The 13,411-nt window shown below is 51.3% G+C and overlaps 2 protein-coding genes across 2 annotated transcripts; one reads left to right on the forward strand and one right to left on the reverse strand.

Annotated features, from left to right (window-relative positions):
* Nucleotides 1-252: 252 nt before the first annotated feature.
* ARL2 (ADP-ribosylation factor-like protein 2) lies at nucleotides 253-1,357 on the reverse strand. The gene is made up of 6 exons (XM_062881852.1): nucleotides 1,112-1,357; nucleotides 945-1,055; nucleotides 871-887; nucleotides 671-816; nucleotides 537-617; nucleotides 253-462 (listed from the first exon to the last, which is right to left on the reverse strand). The coding sequence occupies exons 1-6, from the start codon at nucleotides 1,168-1,170 to the stop codon at nucleotides 331-333; spliced, it is 546 nt and encodes a 181-aa protein (XP_062727960.1). The 5' UTR covers nucleotides 1,171-1,357; the 3' UTR covers nucleotides 253-330.
* Nucleotides 1,337-4,949, forward strand: QC761_702690 (uncharacterized protein). The gene is made up of 4 exons (XM_062881851.1): nucleotides 1,337-1,712; nucleotides 1,787-2,041; nucleotides 2,107-3,028; nucleotides 3,091-4,949. Exons 3-4 carry the CDS (start codon nucleotides 2,108-2,110, stop codon nucleotides 4,621-4,623), a joined length of 2,454 nt encoding a protein of 817 aa, XP_062727961.1. The 5' UTR covers nucleotides 1,337-1,712; nucleotides 1,787-2,041; nucleotide 2,107; the 3' UTR covers nucleotides 4,624-4,949.
* The last annotated feature ends 8,462 nt before the right edge of the window (nucleotides 4,950-13,411 follow it).

A 13,411-nucleotide genomic window follows, 5' to 3' on the forward strand; every position in this document is an offset into this window, starting at 1 on the left:
GTTGTTGGCTGGCTGAAAAAAGAGCCTTATTAGAAGTAGGCCCACCCAGCTGACTGGTTTATTTACTCGGATTGCCTGGGCAACTCTCCCCTGGCCTAAAAAACACTCACCATCATGGAGGCTCTTCCTTGACTCTAATTTCAGCTACAATGACGTTTGGCTCTCCACCTCTCCGCTGGGTTACAATGGCGGGGTGCATCACAAGCCCCTCCAGAAATCCTGGAACAAGTACCGACATGGAATGAAACAAGGTCGGTAGAATAAATGTTGATTGTTGGATTTTTGAACCGTGTTCTTACCGAAAATCAAGATCTATGATGTGTGGTGAGTTTAGTAAAGAAACAACCGGGCTTTGGCGTCGTCCACAACCCAAGCCAGACCTTCTTTCAGGTTTTGTCCCGTGACAGCGCTACATCTCAGAATATTCCACTGATGTGTTCGAATCTCATCAAGGTTCAGTCCCTGTAGTTGACCATAAGTTAGTCTGGACACTGGATAACACCAGTGGGATGGGGAGACCTGGCATTGCCGCATACATCTTTAAGCTCCTCTGCCGTCATGCACCCTTCAACATCTGTCTTATTTGCAAACACAAGCAGACTTGCCCCTGAAAGTCGCTTTTCAACTTATATCAGCAGCTAGCTGTCGATACAGATCTCGAATCACCTACCTCTTCCTGAAGAAGCCCATGCAATTCCTCTCTGCAGTCGGCAATGCGCAGTCGATCTGTGGCATCAACCACCCAAATCAAGGCGTCGGTCTTTTCGAAATAGTTGCGCCAGTACGAACGAAGAGTCTTTTGACCGCCGACATCCCCTGCTACAGTTAGCTGATGGTTGTTTGGGCGTGTGGTTAGGTAGGGCCACTCACAAATATTTAACTTGTATCTTGACAGGAGTTACTCAGTCAGTATGTATTAGCGCTTGAAGATGGTCATAACCTACCCTTCATAGTCAATCGTCTTGATGATGAAGCCAAGAGTGGGGCTGACGGTGTTGATATCCTCGCCCATGATCTTTTTGACAATGGTGGTTTTGCCCGCATTGTCAAGACCACTACCATTTCTCAGTGGACTGGACAGGCTGATGAAACAATGGACGGCCTCACTCACAGCATCAAAATGCGCAGCTCTTTGTCCTTCAACCTTGCCTTCCTCAAAATGGACAGCATGGCGATTGGCCTGTGGGTTGCCTAATAACAGTTGCTAATTGCGGGGTTCAAGGCTTTGGCGGAACTGAGCCAGATCAACAAAGAAAACCTCAAGAAAAAAAAGGGGTAGTGTTTTTTAGAGGGAGACTATGTCATTTGTCACAAACTGTGGATTTGTTGATTCTTTGGAGATTGCTGATGCCTATTTTCGCAGCTTTGTGGCCCATTGTTTGGAGGGTTTGCGCACGTGACCACCCTTGGGACGACCACTTCAAGGCAGTGAGACAATTATGCAAAGGTGTGGGTGCTAGTTTGAATGCAATGTCTTCGAGGCTCGGCCTTGAAGATAATCGACACGTACTGAGCTTTTAACCACACAACAAGGTAATTTTGCTCCTCGAGAGAGAAATGGCTCTTTCCTCCTGTTTGCCTGTCTTTTGTTTGCTCCGAGCCCCCATTGGTTGTGATTCCAGGTTTGGCACTGTCAGAGTCGGTACGGTTTTCTCTTTGACGGGCCGTACCCGCAGAGAGCAATATTCATCATCCAACCGCTCCTTCCTCAGGTCAGAATTAACATCAGACTTTTTTGTCAAGTGAGGGGCTGCTCTGCCGGCAACAGATTACTAAAGCCTCTAAGGTAAACATTCAGCCTTCTCTTCCTACCTCACCCGTCCCTCTTCTTCTCTCGCACTGCAGACATTCTCAACTGCCTGGTGCCAGCTGCTTCGCCTAGTCGCAACCGTTCGCCAGAGTTATTCCCACCTTACGAAGTCGCCTGGCTCATAGCTGCCGAACTCATCACCTTTTTCTCCTCCGTTAATCACACAGGTGTCTCCCATCTTGTCACTAGATATCTACTTCACTCCTGTTCGGTTGCGACTATTCGCCTCAGGTATCTCTTCCCATCGCTTACTAGTTTCTCGTTCTGACTTCTAATCTTTGTTGTCCGCTCGAGAGCATGTACAAGCAAGTTGGGCCCCAGGTACCCAATCTAGACTCGATCGAGTCGACCGCCAACTTCATGGCTGCCGCAGCCAGATTCAACCCTCGCCATGGAATTAAGAGACTTGGTCAGCAGGAGGAGTCCAACTCTCTTGGTCGTATCCTTGCCGATCAGCGAGCCCCTACCGACAGGACAGGGCTTGGATATGCCCCAAAGCCGGTTGCTTCCCAGGAGAAGCCCTCCGGTATTGTCTCGAGTATCCCGTACAGAGACAAGGATGGGTGGCACGTTCCCCCGATTACACGAGAGGCCCTCGAGGAGTCGGCTAGAATTGCGATGGCCCCTCCCCAATCACAGGCTCATGCCGACGATTGGGGTGATGGTTGCGGCCCGGCTCTCCCCAATAATTGGGACGACGGTTGGGACTCGACTCCTGCTCTGAAGTCTGATTGGGACGAGGATTGGGGTTCGGCTCCCGCTGTGAAGATTGAGAATTCAACATCTGCCGCCAATGTTCAGAAGAGCGGGTCGCGCGTGATCCCAAAGCCTGGACTGGGTACTGGTAGCTATGGGTTCCCTTTAGCAGCTCCAAGTAGTTGGTATGACGCACCGGGCCCATCAACTTCGAGAGGAAACTGGGGCACAACTGTCGATTCACCTTACGATCCAAAAGTAAATCAGTCGAGACGCTATATAGCCCCTCATCTTCGTCAGAAATTCGTGTCTGCGGGCACCCAGCCTGGCCAGCCTGGGCCAACAGGTGCTGCTTCAACTTCAAGGCAGAATCCATCGACTGCCCATGTCGAGAAAGCGAGCCTTCCTGTATCTACTAGTACAGCCCAACCCATGCCTCTCGCTCACACCCCAGCCAAACGCCCGTCGAGTGAGCGCTTGGCAATTCTCCCACTCAAGGCTGAGAACATCTCTCCAGATCTTGTAAGTACACGCCTTTCTACACATCAGGGTACGCCCAATATCTAACCTGGATTCCCGCGCAGACTACATATAGGATCCCCCGTCCCGACATGAACTTTCATGGCTCTGAGAATAGCGCTCCCGCCTCGGTGAGCACCATTGACATCAGCGATACGGGCGTCCAAGAACTTCCGGGCACCCGTGACGTTCGCAACTGCATTGCCTTGGAGAGGGATGTTTTTGTGGACAGGCAAGGTAAATTTTACCAGACCAATTGGGCGAAGGCATTTCACCATCGTGACAATGATGACGAGTACTTCGACACCGAGCATTATCTCACGCCTTTCGTCACTACTTGGGTCCAGGGTGTTCCAGACGACGTGAGGCCTCGATTTCTTCGTGATGAGGTACCTGACCATTGGAAGTCCGATGTCGACACCAACACCGGCTTACTTGTGGAGCCTGTTCACTTCCCTGACACAATTATAGGTGATAATTCCGCGCTGACGGGGGAAGAGGACTGGCGACGACGTAACTGGTCCAGCAATCTCCTGATTCACCGCAGATTTGCTGAGCAACACAAGTACAAAAAGAAGAAGGGCCTCAAGGCTCAAGAACGTCAGCTGGCTTACAAGCCGGGGAAAGTGGAAGAGTACGTCAAGCCTGAGCCCCAGCCGAAGGATGAAGTGACTGCAATGACTCCTTACGATCGGGGTGTTCCCAAGATTCCGGCCTTCCTACGCCCCGCCGAGGTGGTTGATATGAGAGCAGTCAGCCAAATCTATGAGGCTGAAATGAAGAGTGGCTTTCAGGTTGTTGACTCGGAACCTCCTACGGCTGACGATTGGGAAACGGTCTTGCGGACCTCTCGTGAGTTCTCAATGCCTTTCATCGTCGCCGTCTACGGCAGCGCTCGTGGTTTGCGTTTGAAGGAGGGCAACCTTCAGTGGTCCGACGAGCCCCAAGTCCCTTACAATGAGCAGGACGCCGCAAGGCAAGGAGTTGTCAAGGGTCAAATCCTTGGGTTTGCCTATGCCAGCGTTTGGCAGCCAGGCATCGCTGGCAGTGGACAAGGCACAAGCCGGTATACAGCCAGACTCCATGTCTGGGTCGATCCCAAGCATCGTCGGAATAAGTTGGGATTCTGTCTCCTCGACAAGCTGCTGGCTTTCATGTCGCCCCCGCACATTCCTCGCACGGGAATCGATTTTATCGACATCCACAACAATCCGATTTACCACAAGTTGCAAGATGACGATTTGAAGGGAACCCCCATGGAGGAGCTGAAGAAAGAGGAGGCCAGACGGAACAGGCCCAGGAAGTATTACAACGTCCAAATCAGCTACAAGTTCAAGCACAGGCCCCGCTGGCAACTGAACAACCCGACACGACACCCAGCTCTCAAGGATTATGTCAAGGACTTGGACTGGGTGAAGAAGTTGTTGGAAGAGAAGCTTCCATTCATCAAGCTGGTCACATTTGAGGCTGTCCATCAGTCATCGAAGCTGAGGGAGCCGGAGGAAGAAGATGGCAACAAGAAAGTCTTCTGGCTCGATGAGTTTGTGTGGGAGTATTACTGCACCTCAGGCCTGCCTGATTCTGATGATGGCTTCTAGTTCTCGGGATTGGCTGATCTGGGCTGGCTGAGAGCAAGGGGTACTCGTCAACGGGGAGGGGAGAGGAGGAGTCTGCCTTGAGGCAGAAGGTTTATACGGTTGAAAGTAGTAATGTATGCCTTACTGACATGATTGGTAATATTTGCGGCCATCTTCCAAGATGGAATTACCAGCGTGGGAAGATAATTACTGTGGATGTGTAGGTTTAGTGTGTCATGGTCGGAAGGAGGGCGAAAGGGTCTATACAGACATAATCATTGTGACATTAGTTTTGGTAGTCGGTGGGCAAAGGAAAAGAGAAACAACCAGTGGTTGTTGTATTATAGCGGCAAGAATTTTGCTGGTGTTTGCTTGTTCTTCCATTTTTTGACATATTGATACTGCCTAAGATTTTGAGATTCTTTCTGTTCTCTAGATTATGCTTCATGCTACAATGGAAATTGTAATGATGCTGCATAGACTCAGGTCCTGGATTGTTGTGGAAGGGTTTGTTTACATCTCTACCCCTTTTCGCTGACTATCAAGAATTTTTTGTTGCCTATTCACACTCCGGTTCCGTGCCAATCCTTGCCATCTTTTACGTCTTTTTGTTTTGATATTGATGCTCTTTATACCTAGGATTGTGAAAACGGCGTTTGCCTATATCTTATCACGCCCTCATATACACCTTATCATAGCTCATATCATATACCCCCCACCTCCCTTTTCTTCCACAGTTCCCCCATTGAGCCCCGGCTACCGGTCGCGCAGAAGCGGCCGTCAATTTTGAGTTTTCGGTCCAAAACCCTTTCTTCAGCCTTGGCCCGTGGTGAGGTGTGCGATTATTCGGTGGTGGTTATACGTAATGGGTAGGTGGTGTAGAGTGGTGTGGTTGTGGTGGTGTAGATATCAGCCAACCCACAACCCTTTTGCTTCCCGCCTAGGTTCGCTACGTAACCGAGCTCCCGAGGGATGCATGCATGCTTAAGAGAAAAGAGCTCAATGTATAAAAGACCCAAAGTGGGAAGTTCATTTCACCCTTTTCGCTTATTCCAATTGTCTGGTTCTGGCTCTTGTATGCAGGCCTCGCTCAGTTTGGACAATTTCATGTCTGCGATGTATGGCGCGGCCGGCGAATGCCACATTGAAGGAATTGGAATTGGAGGTACCAGAGAGCTGTCAACCAAGGGTAAAATATATGATTTTACCCGGAAGCCCAATCGAGATATTTGACGGTAGCTCTTTTGCCTTTTCGGGCGGGGACTGGAGGGGAGAGATGGAAGGGAGGAGAAGAGATCTGAAACATGTCATGGTCTCGTTTCCAGAGATTGGGGACTGGTGGGTTGAAGAGACGTTGGGGTTTGGTTGCTGTACATATATCCAATGGGGTATAGAAGTGGTGAAAGAGGTGTTGAAGAGTAGAAAGACAATTGCAACTTAAGCGCAATCGTGAGTAGGCACCTACCGTTGATTGATAACCAGGCGCCCGAGTTTCTCCAGTAGATATTTCAGCTGCGAGAAAGAAAGCATGGGACGGGATGAAACGAAGTGGCGTGCAGAGGTGGTAATTACCTCTACCAGACTTTCCAATTGTCTTCGCAGAAGACAGACACTTCCAAAAATTCAGAAAAGTAACGCGAGAGATAACGTGAGAAAGCAAGTGAGAGAAACCAATACCACCTCTGCTTTGCCGACCTGCTGTCCAAAAGTCTAGACTTCAAAGATCTCAGACTTGACACTTGCCGAACTATGGATCCGTCCCCGTCTCCATCTCTCCCCCGCATCATACTGGAGAAGTAAAGTATTCATGAACTTGACACTCATAATTCACAGTTGGTAACACATCTGGCCAAAAATTCTACAAGCCAGTCCCGGACGGAACAAGATCCGGGGATCGAATCGTGTCAATTCTCTCCTCGAGCGAGCCGTTGGCGAGTGTGTACTGGTCGTTGGTTGCTGTCGTGCAAACATACATACATACCATGACCCCCATAAGCCACAGAACAAGAACCCCGCATCTGCGTTGTATTTCTGCTGCGTGTTGTTCGGGCTTCTGCTGAGAGTCCATGGTTCTGCAAGCTGTGCCGTCTCGTTGCGTTTGTTGGAATCCCTTGGAAGTGGGGGAGAGTACGGGTGGTAATCAATTCCTGCAGGCGAATCAGGCAGTGAGTCGGTGGGTAAGTTTCAAAAACGGAGGGATATGGAGATTGAAGGCTAGGTTTGTGGCAGCTCCCAACCTACTTGGTGGTGGTGATGCCGATGATGGCGTTGAACGTTGCCGACAGTAGCGATCAGACCGACGATTGGCGAACCTGAGACGTCTCGTTACTAAACATCCCATCTTACTTACCCCATCATCATGATCCAATCCCTCAATTACCGAATCGATGAGATGGAGAACTATCCGAAGAGTTGTGACCACACAAGCAAAGTCATGTCATGAAAGCGTCAGCCTGTTCCGTGTGCCACTTACCACACTTCTCACCACACCACTTTCTCTCGTACCTGCATATTGGTGAGATTGTCCAGCCGGGTGTACTTCCCCGAGTATCTCAACCTCTTATACGCGAGCTATAGCGAAAATGTTGCAACTCCATGATAGATGTCGGGTAGGCAGGCTGTTGATCGGCACTTGCCACAGCCAACACCACCAAACAGAACAATGCCGGACCACATCCGTCCCGCTACTGCCGCGTCAGCCAGCCCTGCCTTTCTTTTTTCTCCGCCAGGAGGATGGTTGTATGCTGACGGGAGGAAGTCATCACTGGAACCTCCCGTGAAAAGCTACGCAACCACATACAGCCCCTGAAGACAGCATCCGAAGAACCTCATCCCCTGTTTCCCTTTGTCAACAAGAACGTCACGTTATCACCTTCAGCCGCTCCTCCTGTACCGCCAGACCTGCAAAGCCAACGAAGGCTCTTCGCATGAATTGCAGATCCGCCCACTTCCATGGATGTCAAAGAAGTAAGTCCGAGCAGTGCTTACAATCCTTCAACTTACACCCCTTACCTTGGCTGTTTACCCACTTGTGATTTATCCCGTACATACACATATGTACGTTACCTTCCTACAGAGCACGCTCACTCATACGAGTTTGACCCAGCTGTCCATCCATCCAGACAGATAACTATCCACTTCCTATCCAGTCAGATCACCACGTATCACCCCCCAATAACTGCCGTCCATCCAATTGGCCCGGAGTCGTCTACAAATGCCCTGTCGTCCCCAGTCCCAATGGCCGGTCAGCATCATAGCAACTCGCACTACCGCGTAGACTACAACACAGAAAAGCGAAGAAACAACACAAAGACAGAAAAAAAATACCCCCTTTCGGCTGCTGATACCACCCAACCCTCAAGATGTTTGGTCGTCCTTTTTCCCCCTCTAGATCCCGCCTTTTCAATCTTGGCTAGGTAGATGGTAACCCTTGTCCGCCCTATCGCTTGTGTGGGTTGTTGGTATCTGATCGCCGGCAGACGGAAACCGAGCAGCAAGCCAACGACAGGAAAGTGTTGTTTCTTTGCTATTTCTTCTTCTTCTGCTGTCATCAGTCTTCAAGGGTCCTCCTTCCTGCCGTTTTGGCACAGACCTTCTTGTCTCTTCTTCTGCCGTAAGCCCGCATAATAAACAGTCTTGGGTCTTCTTGGTAAACAAAAGCTGTCGGTTGAAACTGGCGTCAACCCTTTTCTTCGTTCCTGCGCCGGCCGGGGCGGAGACAAAAAAAGTGAACTAGCTTTCCCTTGTCTAGCGATTGAGAACCTTGCTGGGTTACTGGCCCAATGGGGTCAGAGCCCAGCAGAATCCAGGGTCCTGGTTGGACACTGCTGCTGTTCTGAAAAGGGTGGGGAGGGGGGGGGAGGGATTCTCCTCTCCTCTCTCTCTCCACCACAAATGGAAAAGCAGAAACGAATCGAAGCCAACAAGCTGCATGACTTGGCTCGTCCATTCGGGTGGATTTTGCTGCCCATTTCTTCTCTTTTTGGAGCAAAAATATCGCGAGAGAGGAGACCTATCTCTCCCACGTTCCCTACCCCTCGTGTAACTCGACCTGGCTAGTAGGGCGGTGCCGGCGTCGTTTGTGGAACAAGACACCACGAGGGAAGCCAACAAAGACGCCAGCGAAGACCGCTCCGAGTCACCCTTCAACCACCCCATTGTCAGGGCTGTCCCTGTTTTGTTTGCCGATAACACCTGTCAAGGGGTGTTTCATGCGGGCTACACAAAAAAAAGAAGGGCTGGCCCGGACCGCTGGGCTCAGCGAAGTGCCGCTGCTGCTGGTGAGACCATCCCCACGAGGTTGTAGAGTAGCGTATAAGGGGGCTGAACAGCATGTCAAACTTTCTGGCGGTATGTTTCGTCTGAATGCCCTAGGCTCCTCTTTTCGAACAAGGTTTGCTGTTGCTTTCGCACCGACAAGAGCAGACTCCTCTGTGATGAGACGGGACAGCCCCATCAAGACCTTTTGCGCTGCTCCTCAGTCACACCGCATCTCTTGTTATCAATGAATGCTGTGCCCTGCCGTTTTGAGTCCCGTGAGCAACCAGCAAGGCAAGGCAAGCAAATCACCACGACGCACTTGGGGGCCCCAGCACCAGGTCAAGTCAAGCCCCCGCTAAAAAGAAACGTTCCAAGCGCAGCAGTTGGAAGCAAGCAAAACCATCCAGGGTCGATCCTGCTGAGGTAATTCTTTTCTGCTATGCGGGAGCTTTGAGCTCTTTGGCGGAGTCCTCTGTGTATCCCTACCGGAAGCGCTGCCGGGGGGAGTTACTACCGGAAAGCTTGGGCTGGAGATGTCACTCTGAACCCCGCTTCGAGCCGAAGTCCTCTGGTTGTTGTTGAAGAGAGTACCTAGAAACAGACCGCACATCTTGCGGTCAACAAAAAAAGCCTTCAAAAAAAAAGAAAAAAAAATGTCAAAAGATAGAGAAAAAGATAGCAAAGGATCCACCGGCCAAGACAAGGAACAGTCTTCCATCATGCAAACGTGGGGCTTGTCTCTCTCCCAGCGCGCTGCAGAACCGGACTCTGGGGACGCTTCCATCTCGCGTGGTGGTGGCCGCAGAGTTGGCCGGCCATCAAAGCTTCCCCCTCTCTCCCACCTCTCCCACCCCCGGCCGTCGAGTTCAAGCCCCGAAAAACCAAGACACGGAACTGTGGGGTGGCCTTCCCCTCGGACCCTGTCCTTGCAAACACCGGGTGTGCCCCAAACGCTTCGGCAGAAGTTGCAAAAGGAGAGAAAACCGAGAAAGACGCACAGAAAAAGGAAGAGGATTTCGTGGGATTCGTGGTTTGACAGCGGAACCGTTCAACTGGTTGATGAATGGAGCTCTCCGCTCCGTAGCGTACCGACGTTGTTAAGAATCAGGAACTATGCGCAGCAAAGAGTTAAAAAAAAATTGTTAGCACCTTACCAATCAGGAAGTTGGAAGGGGTTGCAGTAGTCTGCAGCTAAGCTTCTCCGGCCCCTGTGCATCATTGTCTCCATCAACTGCTTTGCGATCTGCTTCTTCTTGATGAAACTCCGAGGCATTTGAAAAACCCCATCCTCGGTTTACGTGTGGTTCGACTGTCTTGCATCTGTCGTTGTTGAAGAGACAAGGAGGGCAGTTTCACACCATCATCGCCCTTCCATCCGTTGACAAAACGGTCGGCGGCGGGGACAGTCGGCCAGAGATCGGAGTGTTTCCCTTGCTCTGCCGTTGAGCGCCGCCTGGTGCCGCCTTGGCCATTTGACAACCTCACTTGTCCCTGCTCCTTGGAAAGCCAGACGCGTGGACAGGGGACTCCACTGCGGTCCACCGAGCTGACCGCTCAAAGGTTCGCGACAAGTTGCTAGCGATATGGAGATGTCACGATGTCATCCACCAGCCTCGAAAGCCAGATCTGACGATGAAAGAGACAACGGCCCTTTTGGATCTCGCGATGCTAGTCCACCCGGACAGGGCTGTGATATTGGTTCGCCAATGAATTCCCCTGCCCGGGCCTGCGAGTCAACCGTCGCATTCTCCATCGCAGCTGCCACCTCGTCTCCTCGTGAGTCTTGATAGGTTGCAAGTATTCACACACCTCATCCTCGATTGCCGTCAGGTTGTGGGGTTTTCCCTACTCTTGTGTGCCGGACGAACTGTGGGCACGAAACAGCCAGCAAAGTCCCTGTTTCGGTCTCAGACACTGGCAGCCCCGATGTCTCGCTGTTTCCACCCCATTTGTAAATAGTTGGGTCTGCATCTTCTTGGTGCCTCCAAGTGTAACACTATTATGTTTGGTGAAGCGAATTGGCCAATCGCAACTTGGACGTCAAATAGGAACTGCAAAGCTTCCATGGCATATACCACGATATTCGAGTTGTGCCACGGTATGTTGTGAACAAACTCGCCGAGGTTGTTGTCCCAAGCAAGATTGGAGCTGCATGTACATACGAGCAAAGCTTCACGTTTTCCACTTTGACGAACCGAGTCATTATTCATTGGCCATGGGATGGGCATGAACTTGAAGTGGAGTGGGTAGTTTGTCCCGTTTCGAAACGGAAGTCGTCATCGTGTTTCTTGCTCGCTGCTGTCGATGATGGTGTGCGTTCTTTGGTTCGGGCCCATGCACTTCCAAAGAGCCCAGGCTTGGTCGAATTCCTGATGGTGGGTTAATATGCCATTCCGCCTCAGCTGGCAGCAACCGCAACCTCCCCATCGTGCCTGTTGTCTTGACCGGTTATTATATCGTGCAGTGTCTGCGACCTTTCTCAAGCAAGTATATAGGCAAGCTCGCCAACCAAGTCTCAGCACAGCTCGACTTCAACTCCAATATGCATGACGTATCGCAGATCATGTCCAAAACTGGTGATTTAGCCTCGTGTTTGAAGTTTGGAACTTATTCACTCCCCATCAGGCCCCTATCAGGAGAACCTCGGGTCAGCAAGCCTTGGCCAGCCGTCAACTGAAGATCAGAAGTTGAACGAGAGCGAAACCGCCCTTATCATGCTGGCCATGGCTGGGCCCGAGGTCTTTTCTGCAGGTACGGCCGCAAGCAAGGACACGCAGATGGGGGGTTCTGCAGGGGCCACCCCGCCAGCTTTCCCGCCCCTGGACCACCGCCAGCCTTCCCCGTTGGAGAAAATCATGCCCCGGCTTGACGTTAGTGTGCAGAAAGGAAGCCCGACCGGCTGGGTTTAGCCCCTTTTGGTCATGGTTCGTGGCATGCAGGGGCTGCGGCTGACACGGTTGTTTTCCCGCGATCCAACCAGAATCAAGCCTCGAACGCGGGTGGGTGCAGCGACTTGGGCTTCCAGAACAGGGACGCAATTCGGTCATCGGTGTGTCGTGACGAAGAAGCAGTGAGCCACCACCACAGATAGTGATATCAGTTGCGCTCCACGGCTACATGATTGATAATGTCTGTCTGTCGCCGTCCTGCCAAGTTCTCTGACGACACGATGCATATGTGTGACATGCTGGTGTGCGAGATGATATGTTCGGTCTCCGTGGACAAAGGTCTTCTGCAACAGAAGTCCGGCGCGGCTGTTCCGTGCCCTTGGTAATGCACGGCTGGTAGCCAACCCAACGCTGTTGTGATTTAGATAGTTTGTTGTGGCTTGCGTCTAGTAACTTCCCAACGTCCAGCTCCCGAATCCCTCCCGTGAAGGACATCCGGTGCATAGAGGAATGAGAATTTTAGCTGTCTTTCCGGCCGAGAACGGCACCGTCTCAAACATGTTCTGTTTTTCCCGGATTCGTGCCCATCCATCAGCCCATCAGCGGCACCTTCCCGGCCTGTTGGTCGACTGAAAGGCGGTTGGTTATCGATCTCAAATAGCCTGATGACGAGCATATGCTGTCAAAGATATGCGATGATATGTGCCTATACCACGGCCGATTTGAGTCGCTTTCCCGGATCAGTGGCCAGACAGGCCCCCAAAACCAGCGTTGGCACTGGCCATCGACAATAACTTTGTACAAGTGATGGTTGGATCTTCAAAAGTAGGTGGACGATAGGATAGAAATCCAACCCCGCCGATTCTAATCCCAGCTTACCGGGACTGGCAGTGGTCCCTGGGAAAGGCTGTTTTTGCACGCCATTGGCGATGGGCCTTGCGACTCGGTGGTAGGTTCTTATTGGCCAATGGTTAGCTGTCAGGGAATCCATTGGCAACAAAAGTTCGTTGGGCGGAATTTGTAGAATCGCGTTCCGTTTTGGAATGGATGGCCTATGACAGTGCCTCCCGGGACTCCCGTTGTGTCGTACAGCACGAGTTCCTACTGGTGGTAGCTATCAGTATGCTGTGGCCTTCCCACGGCACGGTGGCAGACTTGTTGCTGTGCTTTTTTCGAAACTAGTACTTTTGTCTTCCAAGAGCAGAGCAAACTTCCCGATACATCGAATTCCAGGGGAAGTGCCCCCTGTCAGCTTGTTAGCCAAATGACCACGGACAACAGCATCGATAGCGTAGGGATAGCGTGGAGATGTGCCTCACGGTCCACACCAACACCCAAAATTCTTTCAGCCGTTCAAAGCAGAGCAATAAAACGGCGGTCGGCGGGTCTAGAAAAAAATAACGGGTTCCGGAGCGCTGGATCCTCTCATTACGGTCTACCCCGTAGCGGTTCCATTCAGAAACCCAAAGAACAATAAACGGTCGACGGTTGAGTTGGTGTCGGAAAGCACTTCCGCCTTGTTTCGCTTTTAGCCGGACTTTTGCTTAGTCTGCAACACCTTCTCGAGAATTGTTGCTTGATCATTGGGTTGTCGGCCGTGTTTTCGAATTGATTGAGCAGCCATCAGATGCCTTGGATGACGAGTCGAGAACTTGAAGCAA

Source organism: Podospora bellae-mahoneyi, chromosome 7 (assembly GCF_035222275.1).
Source record: "Podospora bellae-mahoneyi strain CBS 112042 chromosome 7, whole genome shotgun sequence".
In the NCBI taxonomy this organism is placed as follows: domain Eukaryota; kingdom Fungi; phylum Ascomycota; class Sordariomycetes; order Sordariales; family Podosporaceae; genus Podospora; species Podospora bellae-mahoneyi.